The sequence below is a fragment of the Cavia porcellus genome, unplaced genomic scaffold (assembly GCF_034190915.1).
Source record: "Cavia porcellus strain 051 isolate PalLab524CR breed Dunkin Hartley unplaced genomic scaffold, mCavPor4.1 scaffold_3, whole genome shotgun sequence".
In the NCBI taxonomy this organism is placed as follows: Eukaryota; Metazoa; Chordata; class Mammalia; order Rodentia; family Caviidae; genus Cavia; species Cavia porcellus.
Window position 1 is genome coordinate 12,274,332 of NW_026947486.1, and position 19,356 is coordinate 12,293,687.

General features: G+C 35.3%; 2 protein-coding genes across 15 annotated transcripts in view; one reads left to right on the top strand and one right to left on the bottom strand.

Annotated features, from left to right (window-relative positions):
* Cask (calcium/calmodulin dependent serine protein kinase) overlaps positions 1-19,356 on the bottom strand; it is a 379,314-nt gene that overhangs the window by 156,453 nt on the left and 203,505 nt on the right. For all 14 annotated transcript variants that reach the window (XM_013151957.3, XM_003469430.5, XM_013151955.3 and 11 more), the window contains one exon: positions 15,472-15,544. In XM_013151957.3, coding sequence (XP_013007411.1) covers positions 15,472-15,544 — 73 coding nt within the window. The remainder of the gene's footprint in view (positions 1-15,471; positions 15,545-19,356) is intronic.
* Gpr82 (G protein-coupled receptor 82) lies at positions 3,495-8,602 on the top strand. Its single transcript, XM_013151960.3, has 3 exons — positions 3,495-3,741; positions 6,118-6,188; positions 6,325-8,602. The coding sequence occupies exon 3, from the start codon at positions 6,359-6,361 to the stop codon at positions 7,367-7,369; it is 1,011 nt and encodes a 336-aa protein (XP_013007414.1). The 5' UTR covers positions 3,495-3,741; positions 6,118-6,188; positions 6,325-6,358; the 3' UTR covers positions 7,370-8,602.

Consider the following 19,356-nt stretch of genomic DNA (forward strand, 5'->3'; position numbering starts at 1 on the left):
GGTTGGGTGTGCACTCAACTGGATGAGCCTCCCTTTTTGAGAAACCATTATCTTTAGAATGTGCTGTTCCAACGTGGGTAAAATAGGCTTGTCAAAAAAAAATTAGGCTTCTGGCTTCTCTTTCTGCACCAATATCCTGACCTCCTGATTAGTCAAACAGAATCTTTAAAAGGTCAACTGCAGCCAGTTTAGACACTAGTTTGGATAGCCTAAAATAACTTTCTGGTGGAAGCACGGAAGTTCATGTATGACTAACCTGTCCTGAATCTGCTAGCTCTGAGCTCTGAGAGAAATTGATAGGGAGCCTAATTCTAACCCCAAGAATTCAGGTAAGTCAAGAAAGTTCCCATATATTTCTGCTACATACAGTCTACCATGAAGTGCTTAAACTAATGACCATACACCTGTTCACTGGACCATTATCACTGAACAACTCCAGTGAAATTCTGGGGCTAGATTGAAAAATGCACTTAATACACAAATTTAAAGGAAACTTAGTACAAGACAGGATTCGAATTGTAGGAAACTAATACTTCGAGGAGGTAGATGATAAGGTTCAGGGTGGAACACTTAAGAGATGAGTGACTGATAGGTGATATAGGAAGTCATTAGAACAATTAAGCAAGAGCATTTGAACTTAGACAACAGAAGCGGAACTTTGTAGAGAAGGATGGAAAAAATGATTAACCAAAGAAAACTCTTGGTGACCTGAGTAAAAAAAGTCCAGAGGGGCCATTTTTGACAGAGAACTTGCAACATCTTTTGTTATTTTCAGAATGTTTTTTTTAGCAAGTAATACTTTTGTTAGTTTAATATTTTCTGACACTTTTCTACAAGTTTCAACAATATTTTCCCACTTTTAAAAGAAAAACATAAGTAGAATATTTTACTTTCAATTAGAAAACTCAAAGTCACTTAAATCATGAAGAATTTATGCTGATATTTCTGGAAGAAAAATTAGCTTAATGAGGCCCACAGTTACAAAGAGAAAAAAAGTTAACTCTGATCTCTTCTATAGTTAATTTCTGCTACCTTTGTGTTGAGAATAAGAAACCTTGCCTGAAATTACAAGTACTTGAGACTGGACCCTAGTTTATTTTTCATGAGTATTATAAGGTTTCTTATTGATCTGCAAGAAAAAACAATAATTTCTGCCTTCTACAGCAGAGAAAGAGTTTGTTTTAAATGTAACTTACCAGCTGTGTCACCCTAACCTCTTTAAGCTTCAATTTCTGCCTATCACTTCCAGTGTTCTTATATGTAAAAAAAAAAAACTTGGCACAGAATTATTGCTCACTAAGCATTCTCTTCTCTTTCCCTCCAGTTGCTTTCACAAAGACTTTCAGAGCCACTTTGATTGACTGTTTCCTCTCTTATCTAACTTATAGAGTGTTTGAAGACTTTATCATATATCACATATTAATATGAATTCTTGGAACCTCTGTTGAATTTCCAGAAACCTGAAATTAGTTCATGGCTAGCAGTACTTCTATGATCCCCACATGTCACTAGAGACACATTATAAACCCCAGTAAATATCTGTTGAGTGAATTGCACTGTTTAAGAAAAATACAGAGAACAAAAGTCAAAACAGTTTAAGAATTGGCAAAACAGACAAATCCAATCATTCTTGTCCCATAAATGGTCTGATGGCTCTTCTGACTCTTTGGTTCAGTGATTGCTTAACAACTGTGGTAGCTGGTTTCTAAAATAGTTCCCAGTGATCATCATCTCCTTGTTATTTAACCCTCACACAATCAGGGCTAGCTATATATGACCAACAAAATACTGCAGAAGTGACAGTGTTGTCTTCAGAAACTAGATAAAAAACAAACAAACAAACAAACAAAATAAAGGCATTGTATCTGTGGGCTTGCTCTTTTCAATTACTTGCTCTGAAGGCAATTAATCACAATGTTGTGTGACTTGGGAAACTTACATAAACTTTCTGCGCTTCAGTTTGAAATTAAGGTATTTATTTTTCAGGGCATTGTGAAGACCAGCAAACAGCAGAAAGTCTGGCACATACAAAGCTCTCATGATATCTGACTAAATAATGGTGGCAGTAGTAGAAGCTTCAGCAGCAGCAGCTGAAAGAATATAAAATGTGAAGGAAGAAGAATCAAGAGTGAGCCTTAAGTTTTTGGCTTGAGTAACTGAAGGAGTGACAGTGTGTATTATTAACTGAGTTGCGGACAAAGGAGGAAAGCAAGGAAGTCTTGTTTTTGGATTAAAGGTGCTTACGCCTCAACAGATAATATTAAAACTGTCTTTCAATGACTTTTAAACAGCATTCTAATTTCAATTTTTTCTTCTTTAAATTACCTCCAAATGTTTGTTTTACAGTGCTGGGGATCTGACCCAGGACTCATGCATGCCAGGGAAGTGCTCTACCACTGAGCCACACCCCCAGCACCAAAATGTTTTTATTCTAAGTAATTTCTTTCTGGAACATGAAAAATTGTTGAAATAAAGATGATAGAAATTCTAGAAGGAAAATTATTCTGCAATCAATTGCCATGTAACCCTGGATGAATCACTGTTCTTAATTGGATGATGGCAAATACTGCATAGACGCACAGCAGCAGAATCATATTCTCCATATGGAGTTCTCATTTTTGTTTTAGAGAAAAATGCTAGCAAACATCGGAGAGAATTTGCTCAATCAAGATGAAATATGATAAGCAATGGGAGTTATGAGAAATAGCAAACCTATTAATTTTAAATGCAGATTTATTGATAACTGAAGTGCTCAGGCTAGATTAAATTAGATTTATGCTCTCTTTTTCAGATTCCTCTGGCTTAACTACCCAAGGAAGGGTGCTTGAGGCAGTCTGCTCCCCAGCTGTGAACATTTAGCTTTCATTTAGTTAGCAGTTCACAGACTGACTAAATAATCTTATTCATAAAATCGGTTTCACAGTTCATTATATTATAACCTCGTTTGATTTATGGCATATCTGTTACTTCCCAGGATTTTCAAAGTCTATTTCTAAAATGCTCCAAACATTGAATCTGAATGGAGTCAGCACAGGACAGTTAGAAGAGTTAATTCATTAGTAACAAAACTGGGACCCAAACTGCAGCGGTCTGTGCTTATGGTGGATTTCTCTGGGCCTTGGATTCTTCAATCTTAAAACAAAGGATTTCAACCCATAGATGATCCTAAAGTTCTAGTGCTACTCTAAGAATAGTTGTTTCTAGTATGCTACCGTAAGAAAGCTTTGAGCTTTGTTTCCCTCTATTCTTAATAAAGATGAATTGCAAATAAGTCACCCACATGATTTTACAGATAAGTTTACAGACAAATTTGTACCAGTATTTTATTGGGTAGTGTAGTTTTCTCTATGATGATGTCATATAAAACTAGCTTATGGAGGATTAAACTTCTGAAGTTCAGCCAATCATGGTAATCAAGCTAAATGGGGTGTAACTAGTTCACGAAATAATAATAAGGAAGTACAATATATGTATATATTGTCCACAAACTTCCTCTCACTACTGAAGTAGAGAAATGAGGGGTTTTTTTGAGGAGATAGTTACATTAGCCATAACTACTGGATTTCTTCAATACTCTATTTATTTTCCTTTTCCCCCATTGTAGCATAGCTGGCATCATACAAGAATCTACTTACATTGACTAACGATACTGGAAGAGTGAAGATTAGAGAATTTTAAGTTTGAAATTTGCATCACTTCCTTGAACAATATAACCTTAACTGGCATAAACTACTCTTACAGGTAAGGGTGATTATTCATTTTTAGCTTAAAAGTTAATTCTATTAAAACCCTTAATAGGACTAAACTTTAAAATTTGAAAAGTTATCATTAAGAAAGGATATAACTATATAGATGATCATTAGTAATTGTTAAGAGTTGTGTCACTTATTCATTTGTCAAATTAACAGAGATACAATGTGTATACTAGTGACTTGAGACAGGCATTCTGCTGAAAGGAATGTAGACCTGGAGATGTTTTCTAGAAAGCAATTCTGTATCTGTAACATGTCACTTTGATTTAATTTAAGTTTAATGGTATTCCCCAAATTTTAGAAAACAATTGTCTAGTACCTTTAGAAGTAAAAAAAAATTTTTTTTTTGTACTAGGGTTTGAACTTGCGACTTTGTGCTTGCCAGGCAGGTGCTTATGCTGCTGAGCTAATCTCTGGCCCCTAAAAGTAAAATTTCTAAAGGAGAGGTGCTGGGTGTGGTGGCACATGCCTGTAATCCTAGCATTTGGGAGGCTGAGGCAGGAGGACTGTTGCAAGTTTAAGACCAGCCTGAGCTACAAAGTGAGTTCAAGGCCAGCCTGAACTGCATAGCGAGACCCTGTCTCAAAAACAAAAACAAAAACAAAAACAAAAAACCCAAAATAAAAAACCTCTAACAACAAAACAAAGGGGAGGTACAGTAAATACAAATTTGAGGAGCAAGATGGTGAACTACTTGTCAGTGAAGTTCCTGCATGAGGACAATGTTAGACATCAATTAAAAGTCTCAATACTTGCACATAGAGATACCTGTGTAGCTCTTAGGTCTTTAAATTTTTGGGTGTGGATTGTTTGGTTTAAAAATTTATTTCAAAATTACACTATTACATTTTGAAAAAAAATCCTGATGTCTATGAAATTTGAAATACAATTAAAAAGCAATCCAGAATATGAAAAATAAATGAACCCATGATTCTGAGGAGGGATAGGGAATAAAATAGATCCGAGGGGCTGAAGACACATCAGAAGTCTGTTTATGGCAAGATTTTTATGTTAATCAAAACAGAAAATGTGATTGAAAAATTTGAGAAATCTTGTTATAGATTATAAAATAGTGGCAGATGTGGTGCCCAGAGAGTTATAGTGAAGAGCACAGAGAAATGTGGCTCGTTGGAATACAGATCACAGTTCTTATTTGCCCAGAATGTAGTAACTTTTCTTTGTTATTCTCACTTGAAAAAATAAGGAAATAAGGAGATAAAAATAAGAAATACAAGGGAGACTGTATATGATTCGTTGGCATATCTGTGTACCCTTTGCAACCAGAATGTTCATAAAGAAGATATAAAAGGCATAAATTACAGTTGCATTTATGCTGTGATTAAAACATCATATTCTCTAAACAAATAACGAATCCTCTGAAACTGGGCATGGTGGTGCACAGCAGTAATCCTGGTAGTCTGGGTGTGTGAGGTAAGACAATTGCAAATTCATGCCCAATTGGGGCAATTTAATGAGACACTGTTTAAAAAAAAAGAGTTGGAGATATAGCTCAGTGTGAAGGCCATGAGTCCAATCTCTAATACTTGGAAGAAAAAAAATTGGAAAAACCCAGATAGCACTAAATTACATGTGAGGACACATAAGGGAGCTCTCCCCAACAATCATAACAACTGAATTTTTGAAGTACAATTTTAATCTCTTCACCCAATACTGGAGATTAAATCTAGTGCCTTTTCACTGAACTATATCCCCAGCACCACTCCCCCCACCTTTGTTTTTTTTGAGACAGAGTCTCTCTCTGTAGTAGTTCAGGCTGGCCTTGAACTCACTATGTAGTTCAGGTTAGCCTCAAACTTGCAACAATCCTCCTGCCTCAGCTTCCTCAAGTTTTGGGATTACAGGTATATGTCACCATGCATGACCCCACAATTTTAATTTTTTTGAAGTGTGACAGTTTAGCAATATAAAGAACAATTTCTGATGCCTTTAGATCGTGAGCTTTTAGTCTATCTTTGGTCTCTATGCCTTCTGTTCAATTCAGGTGCTTGTCTGAGTTTTTGTTCAGGTGGAATTAACTTTATTTGTGAGCTATGAAAAGAGATTCTTCTAATAGTTCTGTAGTAGGTTAGTTTTAATCAAGTTGTGAAAAGACATCATTTTGAAAACTACTTACAAATAAGCAGGGTGCTAATTAAAATTTTTAGCTCTCTAATGTGGCCACAAAATCCTTTGTAACATTTTTCTTTGATCAGTATATACTATTCATATATGCTTTACATTTTGAAAATTATAATTCTAGACAAAATCTGTCATCACACATTGCTTTATAAGAACTACAAATTACTCTCACATAAAATGATAATACTCAGAAATTTAACTATTTGCTTCAATTTTTGTTTTTTAGACAAAGGCATTATCTATCACAATAAGCACATTTTTTACTTTTATCACAACTGAACACTGTGATTAAAAAAGGTAAGAAGCCATCTATGCTTTCCCTTTCCACAATACATTTTGCTATTATTTTATTGCATCCAAAACTTTTGTTTTTACTATTTAGCTTAAATACCACCTACAGTGTTAATATTAAGTATATACAATTCTGTTCTAGCTCCTGTGACAAAATTCAAGAAGATCTGGTATAAATGAATAACAATTCAACATGCATTCGACCATCCATGATCACTTCCAGAGCTTTACCAATCACTTATACCATTCTTTGTATTGTTGGTCTCTTTGGAAACTCACTCTCTCAGTGGGTATTTTTGACAAAAATAGGTAAGAAAACATCAACACACATCTACCTGGCACATCTTGTGACTGCAAACTTACTTGTGTGCAGTGCCATGCCCTTCATGGGTATCTATTTCCTGAAAGGTTTCCAATGGGAATATAAATCTGCAGAATGCAAAGTGTTCAATTTTCTGGGAACTTTATCCATGCATGTAAGTATGTTTGTCAGCCTCTTAATTTTAAGTTGGATTGCTGTAAGCCGCTATGCTACTTTAATAAAAAAGGATTCCACCCAAGAGACCACTTCATGTTATGAGAAAATATTTTATGGCCACTTACTAAAAAAATTTCGCCAGCCCAACTTTGCTAGAAAATTGTGCATTTTCATATGGGTAATTGTAATGGGCATAATTATTCCCATTATCATATACTACTCAGCTGTAGAGGCTACAATAGGAAAAGAGAGCTGGTGCTACAATCGGCGGACGGAAGTGGGAGCCGTGATATCTCAGATTGCAGGTCTCATTGGAACCACATTCATTGGACTTTCATTTTTAGTAGTACTAACGTCTTACTACTCTTTTGTCAGCCATCTGAGAAAAATAAGGGCCTGTACATCTATTATGGAGAAAGACTTGACTTACAATTCTGTGAGAAGACATCTTTTGGTCATCCAGATTCTACTAATAGTTTGCTTTCTTCCGTACAGTATTTTTAAACCTATTTTTTATGTTCTGCGTCAAAGTGAGGACTGTCTGCTATTGAATTATTTAATAGAAACAAAAAATATCCTCACCTGTCTTGCTTCAGCCAGAAGTAGCACAGACCCCATCATATTTCTTCTCTTAGATAAAACATTCAAGAAGACACTATATAATCTTTTTACAAAATCAAATTCACCACATATACAACCATTTAAATGAAATCGTTGACTTCTTGATGGAAAACCACCATAGAAAAGAAAAATGTTCATGTGACTCGATTACAGACATTAAAGTAAATAATTTACATGTCATATCTTGGTTGACAACAGGTACCAAGAAAACTACTTTGGTTTAAAAATATACATATATTCACAGAACTCAACTTATAGTTCTTTCTACTAAAAGTAGAGATGGCAGCAATTTTCAGAGGCAGAGGTCAAGCGCACTGGAAGGATTCCACTGCACATGAAATAAACCATTTTCTTTTTAAACTCTTTTGTGGAACTTCTGTTCAGAACATAGTATTTTACTCTGTAGGATGAAGAGACAAATGCTTATGGTTTACCTGCTTTCTAGTAGAATACAAAGGTCCATCTATAGCTAGTATGTTTTGTTAGTCACTGATAAACTTTAAAAATTAGCACAAGAAAAAAATGGATAAGAAACATCCTCATTTAAGTCTTATCTAAATGTATGAATAATACAGTATAAAAATCCAAGGCTGAATCACATATTATTTATTTGGTATTACCCGGTTCATGTTACTGGGAGAGGCAATATTCATTGATTCTGATATTTATTAAGCAAATGTTACTTGTAAGTATGCTTAAAAATTTAATTAGGCTTTGACAAAATAAAAAGCTGAAACAGTATCTTTATATGTTCATCCTTATCACATTTTATTTGTTTTTGTATCCAATATAAATAATGCTATTAATGACAATACCTGGTATGTAGAAATGTTCTACTGATTTTTGTGAAATAAGTAAACGATAAAGCATTGTAATAACATCATTGTATCACCTAATAAAACACTTATGGGCCAGGAACTCTGCTTATATGCTTTACATGTCTTGTTTAAATCATCACAGCCACCATTTATTTACTGATGAAAAACCGAAGTGCATAGTTAAGTAAGTCATCCCAATTTTCTCCAATAGCTAAGTAAATATTTAAGAGGCAAGCATTTCTTAGTGGCCATTTCTTTCTTCCATGTAATCTTGTTTGTAAGACAAATGATGGTGACTACATTGTGCACTGCATACATTATAATCAAAAAAATTAAAAAATGTTGTGTTGTTTTCCCATGATCAGAAGGACATTTGGAGCTACAGCATATTTTCTATTTCTACCTATATGGTACTTGTATTTTCTTAGATAAGAACAAAACATAAACAGATGAATAAAAACAATCATTTGTGACTGTAATTTGCCACTTCATTAGAAACTGCTTAAAGACTCATTTTTTCTCCATATGCTAATTTCCCTAGTGTGCAAAAGGAAGTTTAAAGTTCACATGAGTCTTTAATCTCATAGTGTATTTTGTTCCTGAATTAGAAACACCTGTAATAGCAACTCACTGTACAGATCTCCTAGAGCTGTGTATTCAAAGTCACTACAGTTTGCTCTGACACATTTGTGTAATTTTCATTAAAAATCTGTAGAACAAAACCAGTAAATATTTGCCCTTTTCTTTTTGATGCTTAACTGAGAGAAAAGTCTAAGCACATTCTGGTTTCTAGTACTTACAGTGCATATATATCTATTCTTTCTTTTATACTAGCAATCAAATTTCTGGCTCAGTAATTTGTAGAGATAAAGGAGACCTGAGAAATCCAGGCAACCTTCCTGTGTACTGATTGTAAATGGAGGCATCCGATTTAGTAACTTTCTAGACCTGCAATCACAAAACAACTGTAAGTCCTTCAAGGGAATTCCTGAGATGCCCGGATTCCTTCAGTTACAACAGTAGAGACAATCAAAACTCATCAAACTAAGATTATCAATAATTTTCCTTTAACATAAACTATACTATACTAAATCTCACTGTACTTAAGATTCTTAAAAACTATAACTTCTAAAAATCATTATTTTAAAAAATCACTTTATAGCTCTGCCTACTATTTTAAATAAAAAAATAAAAATGTTACCAAAGTATTTCCTACATAAAAAAGCAGGAAGAGGTATGTGCAATTTCAAGTTACTCATTGTGAAAGAAAACTCCCATTTAAATCTCCTGTATTGAACTAGGTACCGAGATCATTATCATCACATTTACCTTTGTATCATAGATGCTTTCCTAATTAGTTGATTATTTTTTATGCAATTGAGGGAACTGGCTATTCAATGTAATAGTAAATATTCTATATAAAATATTGCTAATTTTTTAATTTTAACATTTGAGTTTTGGAAAAATGGTATTCTTAATGTTTCTTCTGTGTGAGTTAAAGTCAAATAAGTTTGAGATCTCAGAAACCTGAAATTTTGACTTAGACACCAATAAGATGACATTTTAACTTAAGAAAATAAGCATGACACACTGTTTATTTCCTTTTATTTTTTCTACATATGCATTCTCATTAAGGCAGTTTTTAAACTATTAATCAGGAAAACAAGCCATTAAGACTGTTCAAACAAAAACCAGGATAAACCATTCAAACTGGGAGTCTTGTCCTCCCTAGGTAGGAGGGGAAGATGGCCCATTAGTTTTGATTTGGTAAGGACTCTTGGTCTATTTTTGGTCTTGCAGACTGCCAAGGTGGGAATTATGATGGGCAAATGTGTGAAGACAGGTGAAAAGAAAGCTTGCTGGCAGAACACAAAGAGATGCTGGTAATTGTTAAGCATTTCAGTCACACAGTGATCTTCCTCTGATGGTCTGCAATTCCAGTGGAATTGATATCACTGGGAAGAATTACTCCAACAAGAAAGGTTTTACACCAGACAGAAAAATATCTTTGGTTAAACGATACACACCAGCCCAGATTGCAATGTGAGGAGCAGTGAGTGGGACCACATTCACTCTTTTGTTTTGTTTTTTGATACTGGGTCTTCCCATGTAGTTCAGGCTGGCCTTGAACTCAAGGTGATCCTTCCACCTTAGCCTCCCAAGTGCTGGGATTACAAGTATGTGCCACGACTTCCAGCCACCCTTCTTTTTAAAAATAAATCAGGAACGTCCTTTTGTTTCACGAGTGTGTTGGGAGAACAGACGTACAGCAGTTAGAAATGCAAATTACATTGATATGATCTCATAGTTCATGAGATTTTTCTAAGTACAATTATTAAAACACTACAAATTAAATGTGTACATTATATTCAACAACCTTACAAAAGCAATGCCAGAAGAGTAGCCAGGGTAATTCTTGTAGTAAAGAAGAAAATAAGTTTGTGAGAATTTCATTTTTCTTGTACAAAATGAGAGACTTTTGAGAGTTATGGTAACACAAATAAAAGAAACATCAGAGATTGAAAGCAAGAGGAAGGAATACTTTAAGCAATCCACACTGCCACGGCAACCAGTATTACATGAACATATGTTTATAATAAAACCAGGCCCTCAGCATGTGAAAGGAGAACTGAGACCTGAAGGGGACCAGAGAGCAGCCAGGCGTGTTGACACAGGTTGGGAGGAAAACCATTTAAAGGAAGCATACTCAGAAATACTTGGGCTGGAGGCCTCCGGCTGGGTTTATATGTGACTTGGGTTTGCACAGTTCTGAGAACTCAAAGCTTAGCACCTACACCTCTTGGGGTCAGGCCTCATTCAGAACAGAAAGTGACTGTGTGTGTAGCAGTCAGTTTGCATTTCCAGAGGAGCTGTTCTGTTTCAACTTCAGTTACTACAGTTCTGCCTGAGTGGGTCAGAGGGACAGAAAGGCCAAAGGAATGCTGAGTCTCTCTCTGCACACCCCGATGACACCTTGTGAAGCTGTCCACAGGAGTTAGGAGAGCCCAGAGGATTCTACTGGCTCTCTGGCTTAGCAGAACCAGCAAAGTAGGCCAGGGGCCAGGAGTTGCATTTACTCTGACAACTGTGCTATTTCTCTCCAGAGTTCTTTTAACTTAGGGATGGGGGAAGAGAAAGATCACTGAGATGTAATGGAGCTTTTTGTCTCCTTTCACAAAAAAAAAGAATAATCAAGGGGAAGACGATGACAGAGAGAGAAATTTATGTGCATACTGTAATTAATACCTACAAAGAGGCAAAACATAAGAAATATAACATTATATAATAACCATGAATTTTAAATTTTGTGCCCTAGAAGACACTTGGCAATGTGTGGAGACATTTTTGGTTGTCACAACTGGGGGAAGATGCTATTGGCCTCTAATGGGAAGAGGCTGGGATGCTGCTAATCATGTTATGATACCTAGGATAGCCTCTTTCACAAACTGTCTGGCCCTAGATTTGACCAGTGTGGCTCATGCAAAAGTGCTTCTCCAAGGCAATCAGTTTCACTACAGTTCACATGATACCGTATACAATTCTTTTTAGACTCATCTGTGATGATTTCAAAAAGAAATGTTCATCTAGTTAACAAAATAGTACTACTAATGAATATAATGGCAAGACCCTTGGGAAATCTAATGCTTTTGGTTCATATGGTAAGGAATATGTGTGCGTGTGTGTGTGTGTGTGTGTGTGTGTGTGTGTGTATGAGACGGGGGGGGGGGAGCGAGAGAATGAGAGAGAAGAAAGGGAACATGAAAATATTCTTAGCTAGATAAAACAAATAATCTAGTTATTTCTAAGAGAAGTAAAATACAGTACTACCATGCCCTTCCATCTTCTTTCCTTTCCGTGCTAAGCACTGTACCCAGAATCTTCAACACGGAACTACATTCCTACTCTTTTCACTTTTTTAAACTTTGAAGCAGACCCAAAGGCTTCACACTGAGCTACATCTCTACATCTTTTTAATTATGTATTTATTTTTACTTTGAAACAGAGTTTCACTAAGTTGCCCAGGCTGTTCTCAAACTTGTGGTTCTCCTGCCTCAGCTTCCCAGGGTGCTAGGATTACAGGCATGTACCACCCCACCTGGCTTCTGTTTTCTTTAGCAAATATAAAAGAAGCAAACTCAGATAAAAAATGAACTACAGAAACCAGAATCTACAAACTAAATCTACATACAGACAAGTCACTGCACATAAATTTGAATGCAAAGAAAGCTTGTAGGCAGCTTTCCTGGAAAAAATATTAACAAAAGAAATCAAGTGAAGTGTTAAATTATTACTACATGAAATACATCATGATGAAAGCTTTACCTTTGCATGATAGTACCCCTGTAACCAGATGCTGAATCAAATGGATGAATGCCTTAAGAAAATATGCCAAATTCAATACTGTCAATTAACTAAATAAGAATATTTAATTTATCACATAAAATGTATAGATTTTAGGTATTGAAATATAAAGAATACCAACACTAATATGTGCATTGTGTTAAGTTTCCCTGAAAAATTGTGTCTTATTATTTGGTGGTTTTTTTTCTTGTTAATCTGAAGTTTGAGAATTACTTCTCTTCCCTTCCTTACAACATTTCTGGGTACTTCCTTAAAATTATGTGGCATGCACTTTAGAAATAAAATAATATAGGATTAATTTAGAATCAAATGCAAAACTACTTTTGGGCCTTTGTACACACTGTTCTTTCTCTGTGAAAAATTCCCTCGTTTCCATGAAACTACCCTATGAGTCAACACCAGGCCCCTTACAACCTATTTCATGAAATTGATGATTGTCTTTTACTGACTCACCACTAGCACTCATACTATATGTCTGTCTGTCTATAAAGATGGCCACCAAGTTCTTCCATCCTTGATACAGCGGCTGCTCCTCCACTGAAAAGATGCATATACTTTTCCTCCCTTGAACCCAGGCTAGCCTTATGACTTTTTTATGCTTGACGAAATTAACTGAATGCAGAGGATGTAACTAGTGTCAATTTTGGGCCTACGTTCAAGAGGTCTGGCAATGTCCAGTTTTGCTTTGCTGGAGCCGGGAGGCACTTCCTGTAAAGGATAGGGCCATGGGGAAAGAGTGAGATAAGCCCTGAAAGAGAGATGATAAAGAAGGCCAGCCAGTACTCAGCTGTTCTAGTCACTTTAGTTGAGATGCCAAAAGATTGAATGAAGCTTGTATGGAAACTAGCCATGTAGCTTTACTTGAAGTGAGAAGTCCCCAGGAAGCTCTGTCCAAACTGCAAGATGGTCAGCAAATAATTGCAGTTGTTCTTTGAAGTTACATTTTAGTGTATGTTGATCTGCAGCACTAGATAAAAGATATGCTGCTTTATTACACTCTACTGACACCACAATACATTCAGGGCTTTAAGCACTGTATTCTGCATGAAATGGGCACTCAAATAGTTGATGAATAATTAAATCAGAAGATAAATTAGAAAGTGAAATAAAATATAATTATTTTGGATTTTAAGTATCATATACAGTACCATGGTTAATCAAAATCTGAGTATATTAGCGAAGGTATAGTGAAATACATTGTCCAGCCATAATTATATGACATTGATACAACTGTTTTTCACAAATAGAATTCATGCAAAATAAAATTGATTCTTGAGTGAACTAGCTTTTTAACACAATGCTATTACATGAACTAACAATTTTAATAGGATCATTTTATATGTTTTATTATTTCAAGTGATCATTTTTCTTTGTATATACTTTGTAATATCTAGGAGATATATTTTACTTCTTACATATCATTTTTTATATGCATTAAATACAAAAGGGTCTCACAGTATGTGCTATATTTGACAATTTTTCCCCTTTATCTTTTCATATTTCTTACTCTGGATAACTAAAGAATATTTTAAAAAATAAAACTGTTATACATTCATTGAGCTGTTCAGTGTATTGTATTTTCATAATAATAGTATCAATTTCCTATCATCACATTTGAAAGAATGAGTATTATATAACTAATTTACACTAATGTATGTTTTGTCCATTTCTTCAATGATGTTGAATTGCTATTATAACATTCTGCTGGATAGTTTTAGAATTGTTCATGCTTTCTCTCAGCTTTTAACCAGAAGAATTTTGGTTAAAATTTCTCAATCATAGAAACTTTAAACTCTACTTATTTTTTTGGTCATTTAAAATACATTGAAGAAGCCAGACCTTTAATAATATGCCTCAAAGGAAGAAACCCCATGTTTCCAGAAGTTTGGAGTAGAGACAGGCCAGCAACAAAAAACCAGAGTTTCAAAGTATATCCCAGGGCCAGACAAACATCAGAGGCTCCTCCGTGACTCTAGGTCAGTGGTGGCAAATCTATGGCAAAGGTGCTGCAGTGAGCATGCACACAATAGCAGAGATCACATTAATTGTGCAAAAGCATGCCAAATGCAAGCTTTTACCTTTCAATAAAAAGCTGTATTTTGAAAGGTCTGTTATTATGTTTTTCTTTTAAGACAGAAGATACTAATGTGTGAATTGTTTTTTTTCTATTCAGGTTCAATTGCAGTGTTGGTACTCTACAAGAAATAATTGGGTTTTGGGTTGCAATTTGGGCATTCCATCTCTAAAAGGTTTGCCACCACTGCTCTAGGCCTTGAAAGGGGCTAGGAATCAGGAGGAAGGTCCACTGGTATCCTCTTGGGCTGTCTCTATGTTTTGCTTCACACTGTGAGAGCCAGAGATTGAGAATTCTCATCAACTTGATAATAGGTAGAATAGGCAGAAAGACTGAATAATGATCATTCTGATATTTTAAGGGCACAGACTGTATTTCACCTTAATTGTGATTTCATGCTATATACTAATAAGTTTCTGCAAAGAAGATACAGTGATGCCCAGTGTACATTGCAACATTATGAAAATGTATGGTTAACTTTTTTTGGGTGTGAGTTCCAGGAAGCAAACTCAGGACCTTGTGCTTACCAGGCAGGCATTGCACCACTGAGCTAAATCCTTGGCCCCCTAACTTTATCTATATAAAACAAATGATAACTTTTCTCTCAATTAACTCAGTATAGGACATAGTTTGGTTTAGCATACTTGCTGGTTTTTCATTTGTTGTTCTTTTACATACAATGGCAAAAGGAGAATAACATTTTAGATTGCATGTAGCCTTTAGCAAAAATAAGGAAATGGAAATGGCAAGGTAGTCCTAGTACTAATTGTTACCAAGACTCCCCAAATGTAAAGGAGCTAAATCAATTTTTATTTGTAAATAAAATTCAGTTTAAGATGCCTACTATGCGAATATTAAAGAAAACATTGTGATTATCATCATAGTTATGTCAGTTTCTCTTTGTAAACAGCAAAGGTAGTGGTAAGAAGGACTTACCTTCACATCTCTATGAATGATGTTATTGTCATGACAGTAGCGCAGAGCTTCCAGTATCTGTCTCATGTAATGGCTGCGAAAAACAACAATAAAAATCCAAAACTGTAAAAAAATGTTTAAAACTTAATACAGTATCCCTAGTTTTTATTTATCTATTTATTTTATTTTATTTATCGGTACCAGGGATGGAACCCATGATTGCCTCTTGCAAGGCAGGCGCTTATGCTGCTGAGCTAAATCCCCAACCCCAGTATCCCTAGTTTTTAACTCCCACTTTTGAATTAGTTGCCTATAGACAGCTTTCATTTGAATAGACAAGAAAATGAAGCTTAATGAAGAAGTGGGATGACTCATAAATTAATAACTATTGTGAAGGCATGTTTTGTATTTTCTAAGTTAGAAGAAACCCATATAGTTCACAAATAAAACTGTTCTACAGACTAAAGATTCAAGTTTAAAGCATGAAAAAAACTTTCTAATACTCCATTAATCTACTTAAACTGGTTCACCACTATATAAACAGTGCTCAGAGCTACCTTAGTGGTTCTGACTAAAGGAGTGAAGACTGCCTGCATGCAGAAGTGGTTCATTCCTTATGCACAAAATTTCTCTTTGTAACTGAATCAGATATACCTTGAACAAAGCAGGCTTAGTTCTAGGCCCAAATTGTAGGAAGTCTGATAGCCCAGGTGCCCAGCTGTGTCTGCTGAGGTTCCTCCATCAGTTACAGATGAAGAACTAATGGAGGAGGTAGCATTTTAAAAAATCCAGCATGATGGCACATGCCTGTAATCCCAGCAGTCTTGGAGGCTGAGGCAGGAGAACTGCAAACTTGAGTCCAGTCTGATAAACTTACGAGATTTATTTTAGACTCTGTCTCAAAATAAAAAGTAATAAAGGAGATCTAGCTCTGTGCAAAGGCCTGGGATTCAACTCTTAGTATTGGAAATAATTAAAAAGTGGTAACAGGTTCAACTAGCAACTAGTAGAGTAGGCCAAAAGTGCAAATGCACTCTGATTGACAGTGTAGTAGAGCTATAGAAGCCCACTGTTAAGTTGAAAATGCATTTCTAACTTACTACACATCATGGCTTAATCCAGTCTGCCTTAAATGTGCCAAGAACACTTACCTGGGAGTTGGGCATTGTGAGAGAGTACTGGACTACGTATCAGTAGCCTCTGAAAAGAGTAACATTAAACATTCTATGTGTGGTCTTAAGGTACATCCATTTACCTAGAATTATCTCAAGTTTATCCTTCTTTATGGCTAAGTAGTAGTACTCTAAAAGTACATATCTTCCTATTCATTCATCAGTTAATGGACATTGGACTGTACTGTTAAGTGAAATAAATTGGACACACGTGTAAATACTGCATTATTTTTCTGGTGTGAGAAACCTAAAGTGTAAACAAGGTCCAAAATGTGTAACAGATGTTATAAAATAGGAAGAAAATGTTCAAATGGGAAGGGGAACTAGGGAGGAGGGCAAGGGAAGGGAAGGAAGGGACAAGAAAAAGAAGGAAAAATGGGAACAATGCTTTTGTAAATAATGAGGAGAAGAGGGGCTGAAGGGAGTAGAGTAGAATGGCAAAAAGAGAGGAATCAAAATATACAGATTCCCAATGATGAATGTGATCATCGTGTGTATCTAAAATGTATGAATTAACTTTTTTTGTGCCCCACTGCACCCATATACCAAGCATCTTAAGCATATATTTATGATATACCTATTTTATTTGTATATTAACAGATTTCATTACATAATACTTAAATGTACATACTCAAATATGTTTTCTTTCTAGAGAAGATGAGGCCTCATGAAAGCAGCCAGAAGGCTGCTGCGGTCACAGTCACACCCAACAGGAATAAAAAGAGGAGGATCTATGCTGGGATCCCTAAGATCTCAGTTCTCTGTTTCTCCCTTAGTCAGTAGACAAGGGACTGGGTTAGGCTCTGCAATGTGTCTGAGTTACACAAAGTCCCTCTCCTTACAGAGAAGCTGCAGAATTAGCAAATGAGTGTCTGTCAGGCTGCGTTTAGCACAGTGCAAACACAGGTCGGGGGGCACGCAGGGATATTCTACCCCATCCCTAACAGCACAATGTACCAATTAATTTAATTAAAAAACTGTCTGTGTGGTTACTACTGAATGCTTTGCTCTTTTTTTTCTTTCTCTTTTTGTTTTTTGAGACAGGGTCTTGCTATGCAGTTCAAGCTGGCTTTGAACTTACTATGTAGCCCAGGCTGGCCTTGAACTTGTGATCCTCCTATCTCAGCCTCCCTAGTGTTGGGATTATAGGCATGTGCCACCACACTATCTTTGAATGTTTATCACTTTTATCTCATTATAAAGTAAAGTATCATGAATCAAATCACGGTAAGTCAGGGACTGTCTGTAGTTATTCAGTACTATAGAACTACCTTCTCCTATATCTAAATCTGTGTTTCTCTTTTAAAATCCCTCTATCTTTTCATTTCATCTTCTCTTCCTTTGCATTTCACTTCTGCCATTTCTGTTTTTCTTTTCTTCCCATTATTTTTCCCCTTTGCTTTTCAACCAGACACTCTATAGGAATGTAATATTCAACAAATTTATTGTAGGACATTTATTAAATTTTGCTTTGTTTTCAGATCTTATATTTTTGACATCAACAAAACCTATACAGTTTAAAAATAGTATTCACAAATGACCTTATATGTGTTTATGACTCAAAACAAAAACAAATTTGCTATTCCTGTTTTACAATAGGAAGACATTTCTATCAAGTTCCTTCTTTCCTAGGATTCTATCCAACTGAACTCATGAGAATATCCCTCTAATTAGGACACACATGATTTCATGTATTAACATGGACTAGAGGGTTCCAATTTAATAGTTAGAGGTAGGAAAAACAGCCCCACCCCAAACCCAGACTTTGTTCCTTTATACTTATATTGTTACTTCAAAGAGGAACAGTCTTTAGTTCTGAAGCTCAATTTTCCTTACTTTATAAATGCAAACATAAGGAATTGTTGATAATTCAGCTTATAATTCAGGTTTAAATTAGGGTGTCTTCACTTGGTGTTGTGGACCTTTTAGTGGTTTAAATTATAGAGTTTGGAGGACCTGTGAATGCCAAAATGGCTAAGGGACAAAAAAAAAAAAAAAAAAAAAAAAAAAAAAAAAAGGCCAAAACGCTTTGCAAACTCTAAACCACATTACAAAGATTAAGTCATTATTATTACAAAATAATTATTAAATTTGTTTAAAGTCTTGGGCATGCTGTAAATGTCAATACAACTGTCACAGGCATTAGTGGACTTAAACTAGGTAAAGAGAACACTGTACCTACAGGATGGACTGCTTTGGATACAAAGTACCAAGATATCCACTTAAATTATCTTTAGCCTAAAAAGTCCCATCTCAAAGCCTCATAAAATAAACAAAATAAAATTAATTAAAAGAACATTTTTAGATCTGAATTTCAGAGTACTCCATTATTTGATCCAAATATACATATTTAGAAGAATCTCTAGGGTACACAAAGAGAGAGTAGAAATTTTTTCTCTGCAAATTATAACAGATGGAAACTAATCTTTTTTCATCCTACTAGTTATCATACCTGGGGGCTGTACATGTCAAGAGTGTATGTGAAGAATAAAATGGGATCTATCCACACATTTTAGAGAGTTGGTGACTAAATTTTTAATCAAAAATCTTATGAAGCATCATAGTACATGCTTTTAGAGAAACTCAGATCTATCTATCATCTATCTATCTATCTATCTATCTATCTATCTATCTATCTATCTATCTATCTCCCTCCCTCTTCCCTGAGCGTCAGGAAATATTATAACTCTGTGCAAGGCAAGAGTTGGCTAGCAATCTATTTACTACCTCTGGA

Excerpts from the sequence above, each read along its gene's own strand:
- Gpr82 (XM_013151960.3), top strand. The coding sequence starts at position 6,359 with ATGAATAACAATTCAACATGCATTCGACCATCCATGATCACTTCCAGA.